General features: G+C 55.0%; 1 protein-coding gene across 1 annotated transcript in view; it reads right to left on the reverse strand.

The window, feature by feature from the left end:
- Positions 1-14,697, reverse strand: part of KIF1A (kinesin family member 1A) — an 88,331-nt gene that overhangs the window by 63,789 nt on the left and 9,845 nt on the right. Inside the window, exons 2-4 of the mRNA XM_019628425.1 lie at positions 7,207-7,374; positions 1,212-1,288; positions 119-298 (exon numbers count right to left, since the gene is read on the reverse strand). Coding sequence (XP_019483970.1) covers positions 119-298; positions 1,212-1,288; positions 7,207-7,312 — 363 coding nt within the window. The 5' untranslated portion in view covers positions 7,313-7,374. The remainder of the gene's footprint in view (positions 1-118; positions 299-1,211; positions 1,289-7,206; positions 7,375-14,697) is intronic.

Below are 14,697 nucleotides of genomic sequence, written 5' to 3' on the forward strand. Positions count from 1 at the left end.
TCTAGCACAGCTCTTCTCCGATTTTCCGGACAACGCGACAAGGGCAGCGCGCGCAGCCCTCGGCAGCCGCTTCCTTCCTACCCCGGGGAAGCGCGGCCCCCGCCCCGCCCCCGCGTGCCTGCGGGATGATGCCCTGCTGGTCCTTCTCCTGCTTGCCCATCATGGTGTAGGACTTCCCCGCCCCGGTCTGGCCGTAGGCGAAAATGCAGACATTGTAGCCCTCGAAGGCGTGCTGCAGCATTTCCTCGCCAATGTCCCTGTACACCTGCTTCTGCGACGCGTAGTTGATGTCCTCGGGCTGCAGGACAAGAGGGGCTCCGCTGCAGGAGGCCGGGCATGCCACATCCCGGGGCCTCCGGGGCGCCAGGGCCTGCACACGGGGAGGGACACCTGCCCGCCGCCCACTCGCAGGCCCTGAGGGAGGGGACAACCTCCTTCCTGGGGGGTGGCTTCCTGAGAGGGGGTCGGGGAGGAGAAGGGTGGTTCAGCAGAGGGAACAGCATGAGTGAAGGCTCGGAGGTGGGAGCGTGTGACATGGTGCGTGGCAGTGGGCAGGGGTGGGGCTGGAGAGAGGCAGGGCCCAAGCCCAGGGGGCCCACGGGCCCAGCTATAGCGTCTGGACACTGTCCTGACGATGGGAGGAGGTGGGGCTGGATGTACGGTGGAATGGAGAACCCTGGCGGCCGTTCTGGGGACCGGGCAGTCAGCGGTGTGAGCTGGGTTAGGCTGCCTTCTAGAAGGATTCGGGGGGGGGGGGGGGTTATATGGTCAGGGCTGGGTATGGACTGGCAGGGGGGAAGGTCCAGGGATCCCCCAGGATCCTGGGGGAAGTGGAGGTGCTGCCCGTGGCGGGTGAGCTGGTGGGACACCAGGGAGTAGGTTCAGCTGTGGACACGAATTTGGGAAGGGAGATGGTGGCGAGCAAATGGATGAACAGCTTGGATGCTGGGAAACTGCCCACAGTGAGCTCAGGCCCCATTCCACAGCTCAGGGTGAGCGTCTGCACACAAGACAACTTAGGAAAGCGGGACCCTCCCTCCAGGCCTCATACCTGTCCCCTCCCCCACCTCCCACAGGGCCCTGCAGGGGAGGAGAGTGGTTATCACCCCATTTAGAGAGGAACTTGCAGATCAGAGGCTGAGAGACTGGCAGAGGGCCATGCAGGCAGCGAGGGGCTGAGAGGCCCACCTCCCCTGGGCCCCCAGCCTTACCGAGGTATGCGACCAGTAGGAATAGTCGAAGCTGAAGCTTTTGGGTGTCTCCTTGGGCTGTTTGGGGTTAACAATGGCTGTGGGGAGGGGCAGAGGCATGGTGATTAGTACTCTGCTGCTGGTGGGGGGTGGGGGAGGGGGAGCCAATGGGCACATCGGACACACCCACCCGAGAGGGACCCTAAGGCAGGGAGGCGAGTCCTCAAGCCAGCCCCCCAGCAGGCAGACAGCCCACTCTGCCCCATCTGTCTGAACCCTGCTGCCCACCAGTGCCCCTGAGGGCAGCTGGAGCTGTTCCCTCCTGCAGACAGAGGGTCAGATGAGCCCACCCCCACCTCTCAGCTACAGCCTGCTCACCCCCTCAGCCCACTGGGTAAGGGGGTGTGTGCAAAGGACTCTGAACCCCTGCATCTGCTCTGCATGCATGTGCCCTGGAAGCACCCGGAAGGCTGGGGTATCCTGTCACGGCCGTGGCCCTGTGTCTTTCGGGCCATCAAGGCTACACGGTGCGTCTGTGCACTGAGCACCTAGGGCGCACGGGCTGTCCCCTCACGAGGACAGCGCAGCTCATTCCTGTCCTGTGGGTGCACTGCAGGCTCCTTCCAGGTGTGCTTTCACGGGCCTCACAGGACTGTCCTCCGCACAGGTCCTTCCTCCCTCCTCCCCCGAGGCCGTGCTCAGCTCACAAAATATCAGGTCATCAAAATAGAATGCGGCCATGAATGCACAATGTCATCGTCCACTGCCAGCGCCTGCTTGGTGTCCTGAGAGCCCCCGCCCCAGTCCCTGGCTGCTTTGCCCCAGGTTTGCGAGCGCCCGGCCCCGGCGTTTCCTGGCCCCCGAGCCCAGCAGGCAGCATGTCTTTGGTGGTCAGGCAAGAGGGACCTCAGCTCCCATCCCTGTCAGGCTGCCCTGCCCACTGCCCGCTATCTGAGCCCAAAATGTCCAGGTTGCTAGAGGCCCCTGAGGCCCCCGGAGGCTCTGCCCTGCTGGAGGCAGACCCCTCCCTAGTTTTCACGTCCACCAGGAACTCAGACCAATCCTGTTCAGGAAGGGCTTCAAGGTCATGTGGGAGGCCACGCCCCCCCATGTCGTCCCATCTGAGGAGGCAGCACCCCCATGTTTCGGGATGGAGGCCATGGCTGCTTACCCCTCCACTGGCTTTCCTCAGGGACTGTGGGCTGGGACCTCGCCTTCCTAGGCACGGCACGGCCTCCAGGACCCCACACCCCTGCCCCCACTAGGTGACCTGTCACCAGCACCAAGGGAACCAGACCCCGCACTGTCATGGTTTGAATTATATCCCCTCAAAATTCACACGTGGAAGTCCTAACCCCCAGGACCTCAGAACGTGGCCTTATTTGGAGATGGGGTCCTTGCAGATGTAACGAGTTAAGACGAGGCCACACTGGGGTCAGGCGGGCCCTAATCCAACATGACTGGTGTCCTTATAAAAGGGACATTTGACACAAACACGCACACAGCGAGCAAACCATGCAAAGATGGGGTACAGATGGGGTGATATGTGTACAAGCCAGAGGACACCGAGGACTGTGCAGCCACCAGGAGCTGGGAGGGGCAGGGAACCCATCTCCCCAGGGCCTGAGGAGGAACCAGCCCGGCCAACACCTTGACCTCGGGCTTCCCGCCTCCAGACTGATGTCTAAGCTGCCTGTCAGGAGCTTTCTGTCGGCAGCTCTGGGAAGCGGGCAGTCCCACCCTGGTGAGCAGCTTCCGCAGCTGTCCCAGCCCAGTGGCCATTAGCTCTGGCTGAACGTCCTCCTCACAGCACAGGTGTTACCTGAAGCCCTGAACTCAGGGATGACCTGGCTTTGGGCCCCTGACCCTGGGCTTGAGGACTTCTGGGAGATGACCCGGCACCCTCAGGAAGCCCCAGGACGGAGCAGGTGACTGACCATCACAGCCCTGTGCTCAGAGCCAAGAGGACATGCTGCCTCCGAGAGCAAGGCCCAGAGGAGAGCGAGCTGCCCTGGGGCCTGGGGACAAGGCCACCGGAACCCCGGGCGCAGATAATGGCAGCACCATAGAAACAACAATTGCAGCACCTCCGGGCACAGGCAGCCGGGGCTGGGCCTCTGCCAGCTCTGGCAGCAACAGGCATGGCCCCCGGCTCGCCCTACCAACGCCCTCCTCCGTCACTTCGTCTCCTCACCGCCCTGCAGCACAGCCGGGGTCCCAGGACAAGCCTAGACTCCCCACCCCAGGTCTCAGGACAGTCCCAGCCCCCCACCTGCCCTTCCATCTGAGGCGGGCTCCCCTACCCTGGCTCTCTGAGCAGGCCTGGCCCCCCACGCCCCACCCCCACCCAGCCTGCTCTTTTGTCCAAACGACACTTGCCCAGCCCCGGGCCCTGACCTTGCACAGATGGTGCCCTGGCACTGGGTTGTTTGCCACACACCCTACGTGGACCCTAAGCTCCCTGAGGTAGGTGCTCCCCCAGGGACAGGGCACAGGTCTGGCTCAAGGAACTCTGGGTGGGCAGAGGACAGCCAGTGGCACAGGTAAGTGGGAAGGGAGCGGGCCATGATGACAGCCCGCCATGGGGACCTCCAGGCAAAGCTGCTCCGGCCCTCAGGCCCTGCCCCCACCGCCTCTCTTGGTGCCATGGTGTGGCTGACCCCTGGGGGTCCTCTGATATCTGAGAAAGACCCTCTCTCATTACAGATGGGACCCTGAGGTCCACAGGGGACTCACTCTGCCCAGGTCACAGGGCACACAGCTGGACTGGAATCCAAGGTCCGCCCTAGGCCTGGCTCTCCACCGATGCCTCCAAGCCCTCAGGGCAACCTGCCAAGGCCAGGGCCAGACTGGCATTCCCACCCCCACCATCAGCCTGCTGTGCACCAGAAGGGGCGGTTTTGCAGGACAAAAGCCTTCCCTCACAGGGTCTGGGGCTCTTCCTGTGTGGGTTGGAGCAGTGAGGCGGAGAACGGGCCCTCCGGCTTGTGAGCACGTGCCTCTGGGCCCTGAGAAACTCCCCGAGACACTCCTGAGCCCCCCCCCCACCCGCCCAGGGCCAGCTGCCCAGGGCTCTGCAGGAGCAGCAGAGGGGCCAGTGCCCTGAGGGACAAAGACGTGAGCTTGGGGGCGCCAGCTTGAAGAGGGAGGCGACCAGGAGGAGGAAAGGCGCTGAACAGAAGCCATTTTCTCAGCCTGAATGCCCTGCGATCGTGTCACCGCGAGAGGCCCACAGTGCCTCCTGCGCAGCAGCCCTCCAGGGCGCCTGCTGTTAGACAAGCCATGGGGACAGGCTACACTACAGAGCCAGAGCCGGGCATAGACATGGCGGGGAGAGGGGGGCGGACGGGTGGGAGAGGGGGGTGCTGGTTTTTTACCAGCAGGCCACTGCCCCAAACTTGCTGGATTTAGCAGGTGACATAGCTGAAACAGAGACCAAAATCTCAGGGGGTTCCAGGAAGTTAGCTCGACGTCCATCCGTCCAGCACTTGGCAGTCTGCACTAACTGTCCAGTGAGCCCACAGGAGACGCCCCTCGTCCCCTGCTCCTCACTGACAAGGAAGGCTTTTTCCTATTGATCTAGTCATCTCACGGGCCCCACTGCACCTCAGCAAGTCTCCCCGCCCCATCACTACATCCTACCTTATTCTACGGGCATGGCCCTTGGTACTGGCCAGTCTGCTTCCATCTCGTTACTCTCACGTGTACATCGCCCATCTGCCCGCCGGAATGTCACCCAAGGGCAGGGAGAGCCTCTGTCCTGCTCCCTGGACTCCATGCCCCGAGTGGAGCCTGGTACAAACTCATGCCTGGCAAATGTTTGCCAGTGATGTGAAGGGACCCCATCTCCACCTTCTTCTGCCCGTGCAGCCACATGTGGTAACATGACCTCACAGAACCTTGCTGTCCCCATCTGTCCTATGGGGACAGTCCTCATCCTTGTGAGACTATATAGGGAGAGCAGACGGGGTCACCATTGCAGCCCTGCAAGCAGAGAGCCCATCTCAACTCTAACGGTGGGCTTCCAGGGGCAGGGCAGCTCAAGGCCTCTGAGCTGTCCCTGGACAGTGCTGTTGGGGGCACCAAGGGCCTCTCGGCCTGGGGCCAGCCAGTGACAGCAGGCCCCCCGTGACCTGGGCTGAGGCTGCTGCCCAGGGACCCGCTACCCTCCTACAATCCCTCCTTCAACATCGCGTGTCTTGAGCCATTCCCCTAATCAAGGGGCCTACAGCAGTGTCACCGACTCCTTGGCCATAGCCAAGCTCCCTTCTGTGGTCTTTCATTCCAGGTCTCACTCTATTTGGAGCCTAGAACATTCCAGGACAGTAATGGCAAATGGGGGCTGACCTCTCAGGAGAGTTAGGTGTTGAGACTGCACAGCATTGGGGCCTTTATGAGAAAGACCGCCATGAGCAACTCGCAGTGTGTTTGGTCAGAGAAGGGTCCAGAATGTCCCAGTGCACCACCCAGCATGGTGGTCCATTCCCTGAAAACACACTGGGACCAACTTGCCAGGATCCAGGAGGGCTGGAAGCAGGAAGGCCAGGCTGCTACCCACTCTTCAGCACCCCTTCACAGCCTGGCACCCAGAGCCTTGGCTCAGGGTCTGCTTCTAGGGACCAACACCATTCATAAGAGTCACGAGGAACCCCCAGATGTGCAATGGGCACTGTGTCCCACAGCTCCCCCAACCCACAAGCTCTGAATGAGGCCTCCACAACCTGCCCACACAGAAGAAAGGGCCACAGAGCTCCACGCCTCTGGAAAGACCCCATTCCAGAACTCAAAGGAGCCCAGAACATCCCCAGGGACGCCAGAATCCTCACTCCTCTGCAGGCCTAGGCCGGCTGCCGCCGCGAGCCCGAGTGCCCTGGGAGGTCCCTCCCTCCTAACCAGGTAGATAACAGACAGGTGCGGGTTACACAGGCGTGGAACACCTGAGGACGGGCAAGGCCTGCCGTCATCCCTCAACCTGAGCACAAGGAAGCAAGAGGGCCGTGGTGCCGGCCGCTCGGTGTAGCTCACTCACAGCTGCAGCTGCTTGAGGGACCCAAAGTGCTAACAGCCCAGCTGAGCCCAGTTGACTGCAAACGGGGGGAGACACGGAGGAATCCTTGTTCTAAGTCACTGGGCGTTGGGGTGGGCTGTTAGTCAGCAGGAGATAACCCAAACACTGGCTCTATTTCCATGGGACCCGAAAGAAGCCTCACTAAGCTAGGGGTTAGAAGCAAGGACACTGGCTCCCCCCTGGAGTAAGGATGGGCGGGCGGGGGGCGCTTCTGCCCTGGGTCTGGGTGCCGCTCGGACTGCGCTCAGACGGCGAGCTCTGCCCCCTGTCTGCATGCATGCTGCAACTCACTACAAACGCTTGTGATAAAGTGTCAAGGGGCGGCTGGTAGGTGTGCCCTCCCTCCTGCCTCCAGCAGCCCCAGCAGCCGGGATCCTCTGCACTACAGACCCCTCAGGACACGACCTTTTCAAATTGCCCTTCTCTCTCTTCCTCCTTCCCACTTCTCAGAAGGTTCTGAGATGGCTTCAATTAGAAACAAAGCAAAAGAACAGACAAAGGAAAACAATTTATGGACCTATGGCAGTTGATATAAGATGAGGAAGGAGTAACCGTGTGCACCCCAAAATCACGTCCCCCCAAACCTCAGAAGGGAACCTTATTTGGAAACACGGTTTGTGTAAACGTGATTAGCTGTTAAGATGAGGTCACAAGTGTAGGGTGGGCCCTGAATCCAATGATCGGTGTCCCCATGAGACATCCACATGAAAACATGACATGCCAGCCCTGTCAACGCTGTGATTTCGGGCTCTGGCCTTCAGAACTGTAGAGAATACATGAATGCGGTTTTTAAGCCACCCAGATTGTGGTCATCTGTTACTGCAGCCCCAGGAAGCCGACACCACAAGTGGACGAGGAGGGAGCAGGGGCCCAGTGGGCTGCTTGTCTGGCATGGACGCCAGGACCCGTGGCCCGAGCGAGCGACCAGCAGCCTCGGGAAATACTCACTGGTGGTGCTTCCTGACATCTGGATGATGCACTTGGAGTCGCGGCTCATTTCCCGGGAATTGAAGGGGCGGACACGCACCGCCACCTTCACGGAGGCGCCCGCCATCTCTGCGAACTTCGTCAGTCACTCCTAGTAGCAGCGGGAACCCCAGCAAGAACAGAAGACACCTTGGGAAAAAGGGAGACGTGAATTAGAAACAAGAGCCGAAGGTGGAACGGGTGTTTCCAGTCGGCAATTGAACGCACTCCCCTCCAAAACCTGCTAAGTGACACCTGCTCACAGCACTGATCCACAGGGATGAGAAACTGCCGGGGCAGCTGAGGAACATCAGGCATTTTAGAAAAGAAAGCCAACGAATGGTGGAGCCTGGCTTAGCACGCCCAGGAAAGGTAGAGCCTAACGGGAAACAAGCCCCTTTGCTCTGGGGGACCCAGAAAGCCTCTAGCCAGGTACCTCTGAAGACTGGCATCTGAGGGGACTGGAAACGAGCATTTGTGGAAAGTCAGTGGAAGAAGCGTTAGACCTTGTCGTGGTTTGAATTATAGCTCCTCAAAATTCACACGTGGAAGGAAGCCCTAAACGCCAGGACCTCAGAACGTGGCCATATTTGGAGATGGGGTCCTTGCAGATGTAACTGGTTAAGACGAGGCCACACTGGGGTCAGGTGGGCCCTAATCCAACATGACTGGTGTCCTTATAACAGGGGACATTTGGACAGAGACACTCGCAGGGAGAATGCCCTGTGAAGACAGACGCAGAGATGGGGTGATGTGTCTATAAGCCCAGAGACATCAAAGATTGGCAGTAGCCACCAGAAGCTGGAAAGGCCTAGAACAGATTCTCCTCCACAGCCTCAGAAGGAACCAGCCCTGCCGACACCTTCATCTTGGACTTCCTGCCTGCAGGCTGTGAGACAAGAGTGTTCTGTTGTCTGAGCCACACTGTCGGTGGTACTTTGTTACGGCAGCCCCAGCAGACTAACCAAGAACCCCAGACTCCCATCCCCACCCTGGGAACATCCAGGACCCTGCCCCCCAATACCCCATGCCCCACCAGGCAAGAGGCCAGAGGTTATTCTTTGAGAGAGTGAGGCTCCGTCCAGCCTGGGAGTGCTGGGGGTGGTCTGAGGGCCAGCTGAGGGAGGGTGTGAAGCACCTACTGAAAAGGGGTCTGCACTACACCCAAAATGTCCAGCAGTGGGACCCCAGCCTCCTCCTCCTGGTGCTGTTGGGCCCCCAGCATGCTGGCTGTCACTCGAGAGTGCAGGGTTCTTTGCTGGGGAGACTGACCAGGACCACACCCTCCAGCAAGAAATACAGAGACTAAAACAAGTAGAAAAGGAACACAACAGAAAGAGACAATGCAGTGAAGAAAATGGTTTTTTAAATACCTTATAATTCATATCCTCAGGAAGAAAAGTTACTACACCCATGAATAAGCAGAGGATGCTATTGGGTTGTTGGAAAAGTCATGACGTCTTTTTTCTATGTTTTTCGTTGCAAAAATGCGTCATGACTTTTCCGACAACCTGATATTTTACAAAGGACCATTTAATGAATAAGAACAAGTTCCTGGAAATTAAGAATATAAAAACAGAAACTTTAAAAGTAAATAAAAAGTTGGAAATACAATTAAGTAATTTTCCATGAAAGGAGAGAAATAAAACTTGAGGATCAATGAAAAGAAACTATTAAGGACATAATTCAAGAAAACTTCCCAGGACTGACAGTCACGAGTTTCCAAATTCAAAGGGTCTACCTACCTACCCACCGGCAATAAAAAGTCTCAGGACAAGACAAATTATGAGATTTCGGAAACTCGGGGCGGTAATGAAAAGGCACTTTCAAACTTCTGAGGAACGGTGACTGTTAGCCAAGAATTCTAAGCTCATCCAAACTCTCAGTCAAGTGTGAGGGTAGATCAAAACCCAGGACGACTCTGGAAGATGCCAGAATCTGCGCTCCAGCAAGTGAGGGAGGAAACGGGAGGGAGCGAGGGAGACGGGGGGTCCAGGCCCACAGGATGGCGAAGGGGCTCCCAGGAGGACACTGGGGGACGCCCCTGACTGGAGGGCGACGGAAGGGACGCCACCGAGAGAAGCTGAGCTGCGCCACACGGAGAAGTGTCCTTCAGAGGGTCCGATGCTGCCACGGTGCGGCGGGGGAAAGGCCTGCATTATTTACCATTTATTCCAAAACAAAATGTTCTACAAGAAAGAAAAGAGAAGCCCAAACCACTCCTGAGAGTAGCAGGAAAGAATACCTACTAGTCCTATTAGTGTAAACACAAAGTACGAATTCAACAGCAGCAAAGGAGCTATGGGGGGAAGACGGGGGGAAAGTATTGTGTATGGCGGGGGTCCAGGCAGGCGACAAGCTCTAACACTGGGACTCTAACGGGTTAGATAAAACAGAACTGAAGAAACAGCAGTGAACCCTGACACGTGAGTGATTTGAGGGTAAACACCAGAGACCCCTGGGGGAGCTGAGCAGTGCCTGGGGGGGACAGCACGAGTGGGAGCTGTTTGTCACAAGTTGCCTCGTAGCCCCATTCAACTGTGACACTATGTTGACATGTGTTCCTTTGGCAAAAATTGAAGAACAAATAAAAGGAGAAAACCCTGGGCAGGACACTGCTGCTGGAGCCCAGCAGTGCTCAGAATGGAGGCCAGGGAGCAGGGGACCCATGCAAGGCTGTGGCTCCAGGGTGAAGCCCGCCAGCTGCCCAGGCCTCCGCGCCACAAGAAATGAGAGCAGCGGGGTGCCAGGAGCCAGCAGCTGCAGTGTGGCTATGATTCCGTGGGGCCTGCTCTGCAACAACCTTGGCGAGTGTGAAGGTGACTCCCACATCCACTTGAAGGTCACCTTCACACTCACACCGAGGAAGCAGCTCTTCCTGAGGACGCAGGCCCGTGGGGTGGGCTTCGCACCCGGTCTGTGCTGGGCCGAGCGTGAGCGCCAGCTCGAGAGGACTGCCCCTGGGTGCTAGGAGCGCACGGATCAGGGATGAGTGGACACAGCAGTGCCTGCTGCAAGATGTGGACGAGATGGGAGGGTAGGCAGGACGGGGGCTTCCCCATGGGAGGGTCCCAGGCCAAGGAGGTGGGGACTTGGGGAGCAGCAAGGCCTGCACTCGGCGAGGGGCACCCCCATGACACCCTATCCTTCCCCTTGCAGAGGTTGGCCCCTGGGCACCCACCCACCTGCCCTATACATAGGACAGCACCCAGGCTGAGATGCCCAAAGGGAACCCTGGGGAGAGAAGCAGGCCAGGTGGGCAGGTGCTCCTGTTGGTGGCAGCCTTCCTCCTGCCTTGGGGCAGCGCCTGGCACACAGGGCACCAGCCCTCTCCCGGCCCACGCCTCCAATCAGGCCTCGCACTTCAGTGAGGGACAAGTGAGTTTCATCCAATACAGTGGACTGTGGTCCCCTCCTCTGGGCACGTCCTCTGGGGACCCTAGGACCGAGAGCAGGAGAAGCCTGTGGAGGACCTGGGGCCCACTTTCTCTGCAGATGGAGAGGGGAGCACGGCGAGAGCTGGGGTCCATGCAGCCTTCGAGCTGTCAACCCCCAGGCTCTGCCCAAGGCCAGCTCCTTGACCCCTCAGAACTCCCAGAACAGGCAGGACACGGAGCAGGACTATCCCCTCAGGCAAACACAGCGCTTCCAGAGACTACAGGGAGCGAGGGAAACGCCAGACCTGCCGACAACTGGGGAAAGTCGTAGCACATTTGGGCTGGGGTGGGAAGAGTAAAAGCAAGGTCATGAATTCCCGGAGAGAACGCGAATTGAAATGAGATCTCTTGCAAGCATTTAGTGACGTGCCTTGTGCCTTAACAACAACAAAAAAAGCTGTATCCTCTGACTAAGTAATCCCAAGTACTGAAACAGGAAATAATTAGAAATGAAAAAAATACTTATGAAAGGAGATGTTCAATTTGTTATTGCAAAGTTTTCAGCTCTCTTACAATTGAGCTAAATTAATTCAGTGCAAGTCCAATAAGCAAAATGTTCTAGTAGGACTTGCAGTGGAATTTGCCAAGAGTTTGGAAGAAGAGCAAGGGAGGGGGGCATCCCTTACAGGCTGTTACATTTACTATAAAACTATAATAATTTCCAAAGTCCAGTAATGACACACAAATAGAGAGCTCGATGGAAAGGACAAAGCATGACCACAGACAGACAGACAGACATGCACACAAAGTCCAACAATTGTTAAGGCAGCATCTCAGGGAACCAGGTAAGATTGGCATTGGGACAACTGGTCCTCCCATATTGAAAAAACAGAACTAGAACTTTATCTTTGGCAGCATTACAAGAACATATAGGAGACTCTGCTGTGGCTCTGGGGTAGGGACGATGCCTTAGCACCCAGCAGGAAGCAAAGGAGCGCTTCTGCCTGCAGGCGGCGACGGGGCAGCAGAGCGACCTCCTTCCCACCCTGCAGCCTACAGGAGCTGGATACAGTGGGAAATCTGCTTCACAGAATCAGTGAGCTACCGCAGCCACGCAGACCAGCAGGCCAAGATTCCAGGGGTGGGGGACTGCCGGGCAGGGGACAGCACCCGACATCTGCAGCACTTCCTCCCTGAGCGTGTCTACATTCTGGTCACTGGGCAACAGGCAGGAATCTGGAGTCTTCCCAGGCAGGAAGCCGTGGCTGAGGGATGGAGGAACTTGCAGAGGCTTTTGGTCAAGAGAAACAAACATGAGAGGCCAAAATCCCAGGAGAAAGAAGGAGAGACAAATGGCCAGTTCGCCCCTTAAGACGTGTGCCAAACTCTGAAGGTATGAGGAGCGGATGTTTAAATCCTGAAGCAGAAAGCATCTGGAAGTCCAAGAGGAGTCTTCCGTAATCTCAGGTGGTAAGGAGACAAAGATTGGAGTCCAGGAGCCGTGGGAGGAGGGCCCTAGTGACCCCACCAGGCCGGATTTGAAAGGCCTGGAAGGCACAGACTCGAAAGGCAAAAAGGCAGAACTATAGGCAGGAGAAGCCCTGTCGAAACTGCCCTGACTCAGCCTAGTCTCTGACTGCCTTAGGGACGACCCTCCTCTCCATCTGCCTGGAAAGAGTCCACGAGCTGCAGCCTCGACAGTGTTTCAATAGGTAATGTCTGACGTTAAGTCAAAAGTTACAAGGCATGAAAAGCGACAGGACTATATGATTTAAAACAAATTGGGGGGAGGGGCCGGCCGAGTGGCTCAGTTGGTTAAGAGCTCGCTCAAGAGTTTGAGCTCTGAGCAACAGCGGTTCGAGTCCAGCCCGAGCTGAGCAGCCGCTGAGCTGCCAACAGGTAGCAGGATGGCTCAGCTAAAAAAAAATAATAATAAAAAAAAAATAAAAAAATAAAACAAATTGGGGGGGAAAAAAGCAAAGAAAAGAAACATAATTACACAAAGAGAAGAAACATAATTACATATGATCCAAAATCTAGGAGCTATCAAACAAGGACTCAAAATAACCAGGATTTATATGTTCAAATAAGAGAGAAAAAGATGGAGAAAAATAAATGGGGAAGTGGAAAATTTTGCAAGAGGATTTGAAACTATAAAAAAGGAATCAAATGGAAATTCTAGAACTGAAAACATAATAACTGAAATTAAGAACTCAAGGGGTTAGACGCAGTAGAAGACAGTGTTAATGAACTGGAGGACAGGTCGATAGAAAGTTAAAGAGCAGAAAAAAAAGAATGGAAAATATAGAAATGAGAGTCAGAGAAATGCAGGACACTGAAATGGTCTAACATGCATGTAAATCGGACTTAAAAGGAGAGGAATGGAACGGGGAGAAACAGTACTTAAAAAGGTAACGACCGTTAGTTGTCTAAAACTGCTGAAGCATATCAGTGCACAGATTCAAGAAGTCTGCAAGCACAGGGCAGGATAAATATAAAGAAAACATCACCAAGCCACGTCACAATAAGACTGCTGAGTACCAAGGACGAAGAAAAAAGCTGAAATGCAGCCAGAAAAAAAATCGCAGATGTATAACCTTTAAAGGAACAAAAATAAGACTGACAATTGACTTCTCAACAGAAATGATGGAAGCCGAAGACAAGTTTCTGAGGTACCAAAGTTACCATGTAAGTGGAAAGTAATGCTATACATCAATACAAAAAAAAAAAACCAACAAGAAAAACACCCTACAAAAGCCATACAATTCTAAATAACCTAAGGGTCAAAGAAAGAGAAATCTCACAGGACACGAGAAAATATTCTGAGTTGAACAATAATAAACACACAACCTATCAGCACCCTGGACCGAGCTAAAGCAGAATTTGCAAGGAAATGTATAGCTTCAAAAGCATGGCGCTCGGGGGTTCCCTCACATCATTCCCGGGTCAATTCAGACCCCAGCATCCCTCAGGGAGTTTTGGGACGGGAAGATCTGCCTTGAGAAGGACCCAGCGGTGTGAGCAAGGCAGAGCTCTCGCCCTGTTCCCCTCTTACCCCGCATGTCAGCAGCATTGGGGAGTTGGAGATATCCAGGAAGTGGGCAGATGTGTGCATTTGAAGAGGGGTCCGGGCAGAAAAAATGAACTTGTGAACACTGACTCTTGTAGGAATGGATGAGATCAACAAGAGGGGAGGGTTAGAAAGAGGAAAGAGATGGTGAAGGGGCAGTGGAGGAGAAGCCCGGGGCATCTAACTGCTTCTAAAGCCAATTTAGGACGAGTCCTCTTGACTTGTGCCCCCACTGCCAGGGCAGCGGGGAACCCAGCTCCAGAGCCTTGTGGGACGGCCACTGCTTGCTTCTCACTTTCCCCTCTGCTGTCAGCTACCACATGGGTTCCGCTTTTCATTTTCCACAATGCGGTTGCTGTGCCTTCTCTTTTGTTCTTTCATCCTTATGGAAGATGTGGGTCTTTCTCTAGTTTATCTTTACTGTTATTTTAGTGGCATTTCAGGAGGAAGACAAGATAAACGGATAAATCTCACAAACATAACACTGAGAAAAGATGAAACGAACACAAAAGGGTACACGCTTTATAATCCCACTTATGCTACTTCTAAAACAGGCCAAAAACTAGCAGAATGAGCACATTATTTAGCAAGATAGAGCTATTATAAATAGCAACAACAACAAGGCAACTGGAGAGCAAAAACTGCTGATTTTCTAAATAAGTTTCAAAGATATACTCGATTCTTCTAAACTGTGTTCATGTTTAGTCCCCCAAAAAATATTTTTACAGTAATAACCAAATGGTTTAGGTGAATTAATTAATTAGTTAATTAATTAAAAGACCAGAGTTTGGTCTTTTTTTGGACACTTTTATGTGTGAAGACAAAAATCAGTTTGCTCATTAAAATTAATATTTCTCAATTGATAGGAAAAACAGGGTGAATGAGAGACTTCCACTTCTGGCAATACGATGGGCGAGATACCCTCCCGTTAGAAATCATCTGGAAACTTGGAATGAATAGCAAATATCAGAATAAAATAAGAAAACTTCTAAGGGAGAGGAAAGAAGGAGGAAGGAGAAGCCCAAA

Source organism: Hipposideros armiger, unplaced genomic scaffold (genome assembly GCF_001890085.2).
Source record: "Hipposideros armiger isolate ML-2016 unplaced genomic scaffold, ASM189008v1 scaffold_17, whole genome shotgun sequence".
In the NCBI taxonomy this organism is placed as follows: Eukaryota; Metazoa; Chordata; class Mammalia; order Chiroptera; family Hipposideridae; genus Hipposideros; species Hipposideros armiger.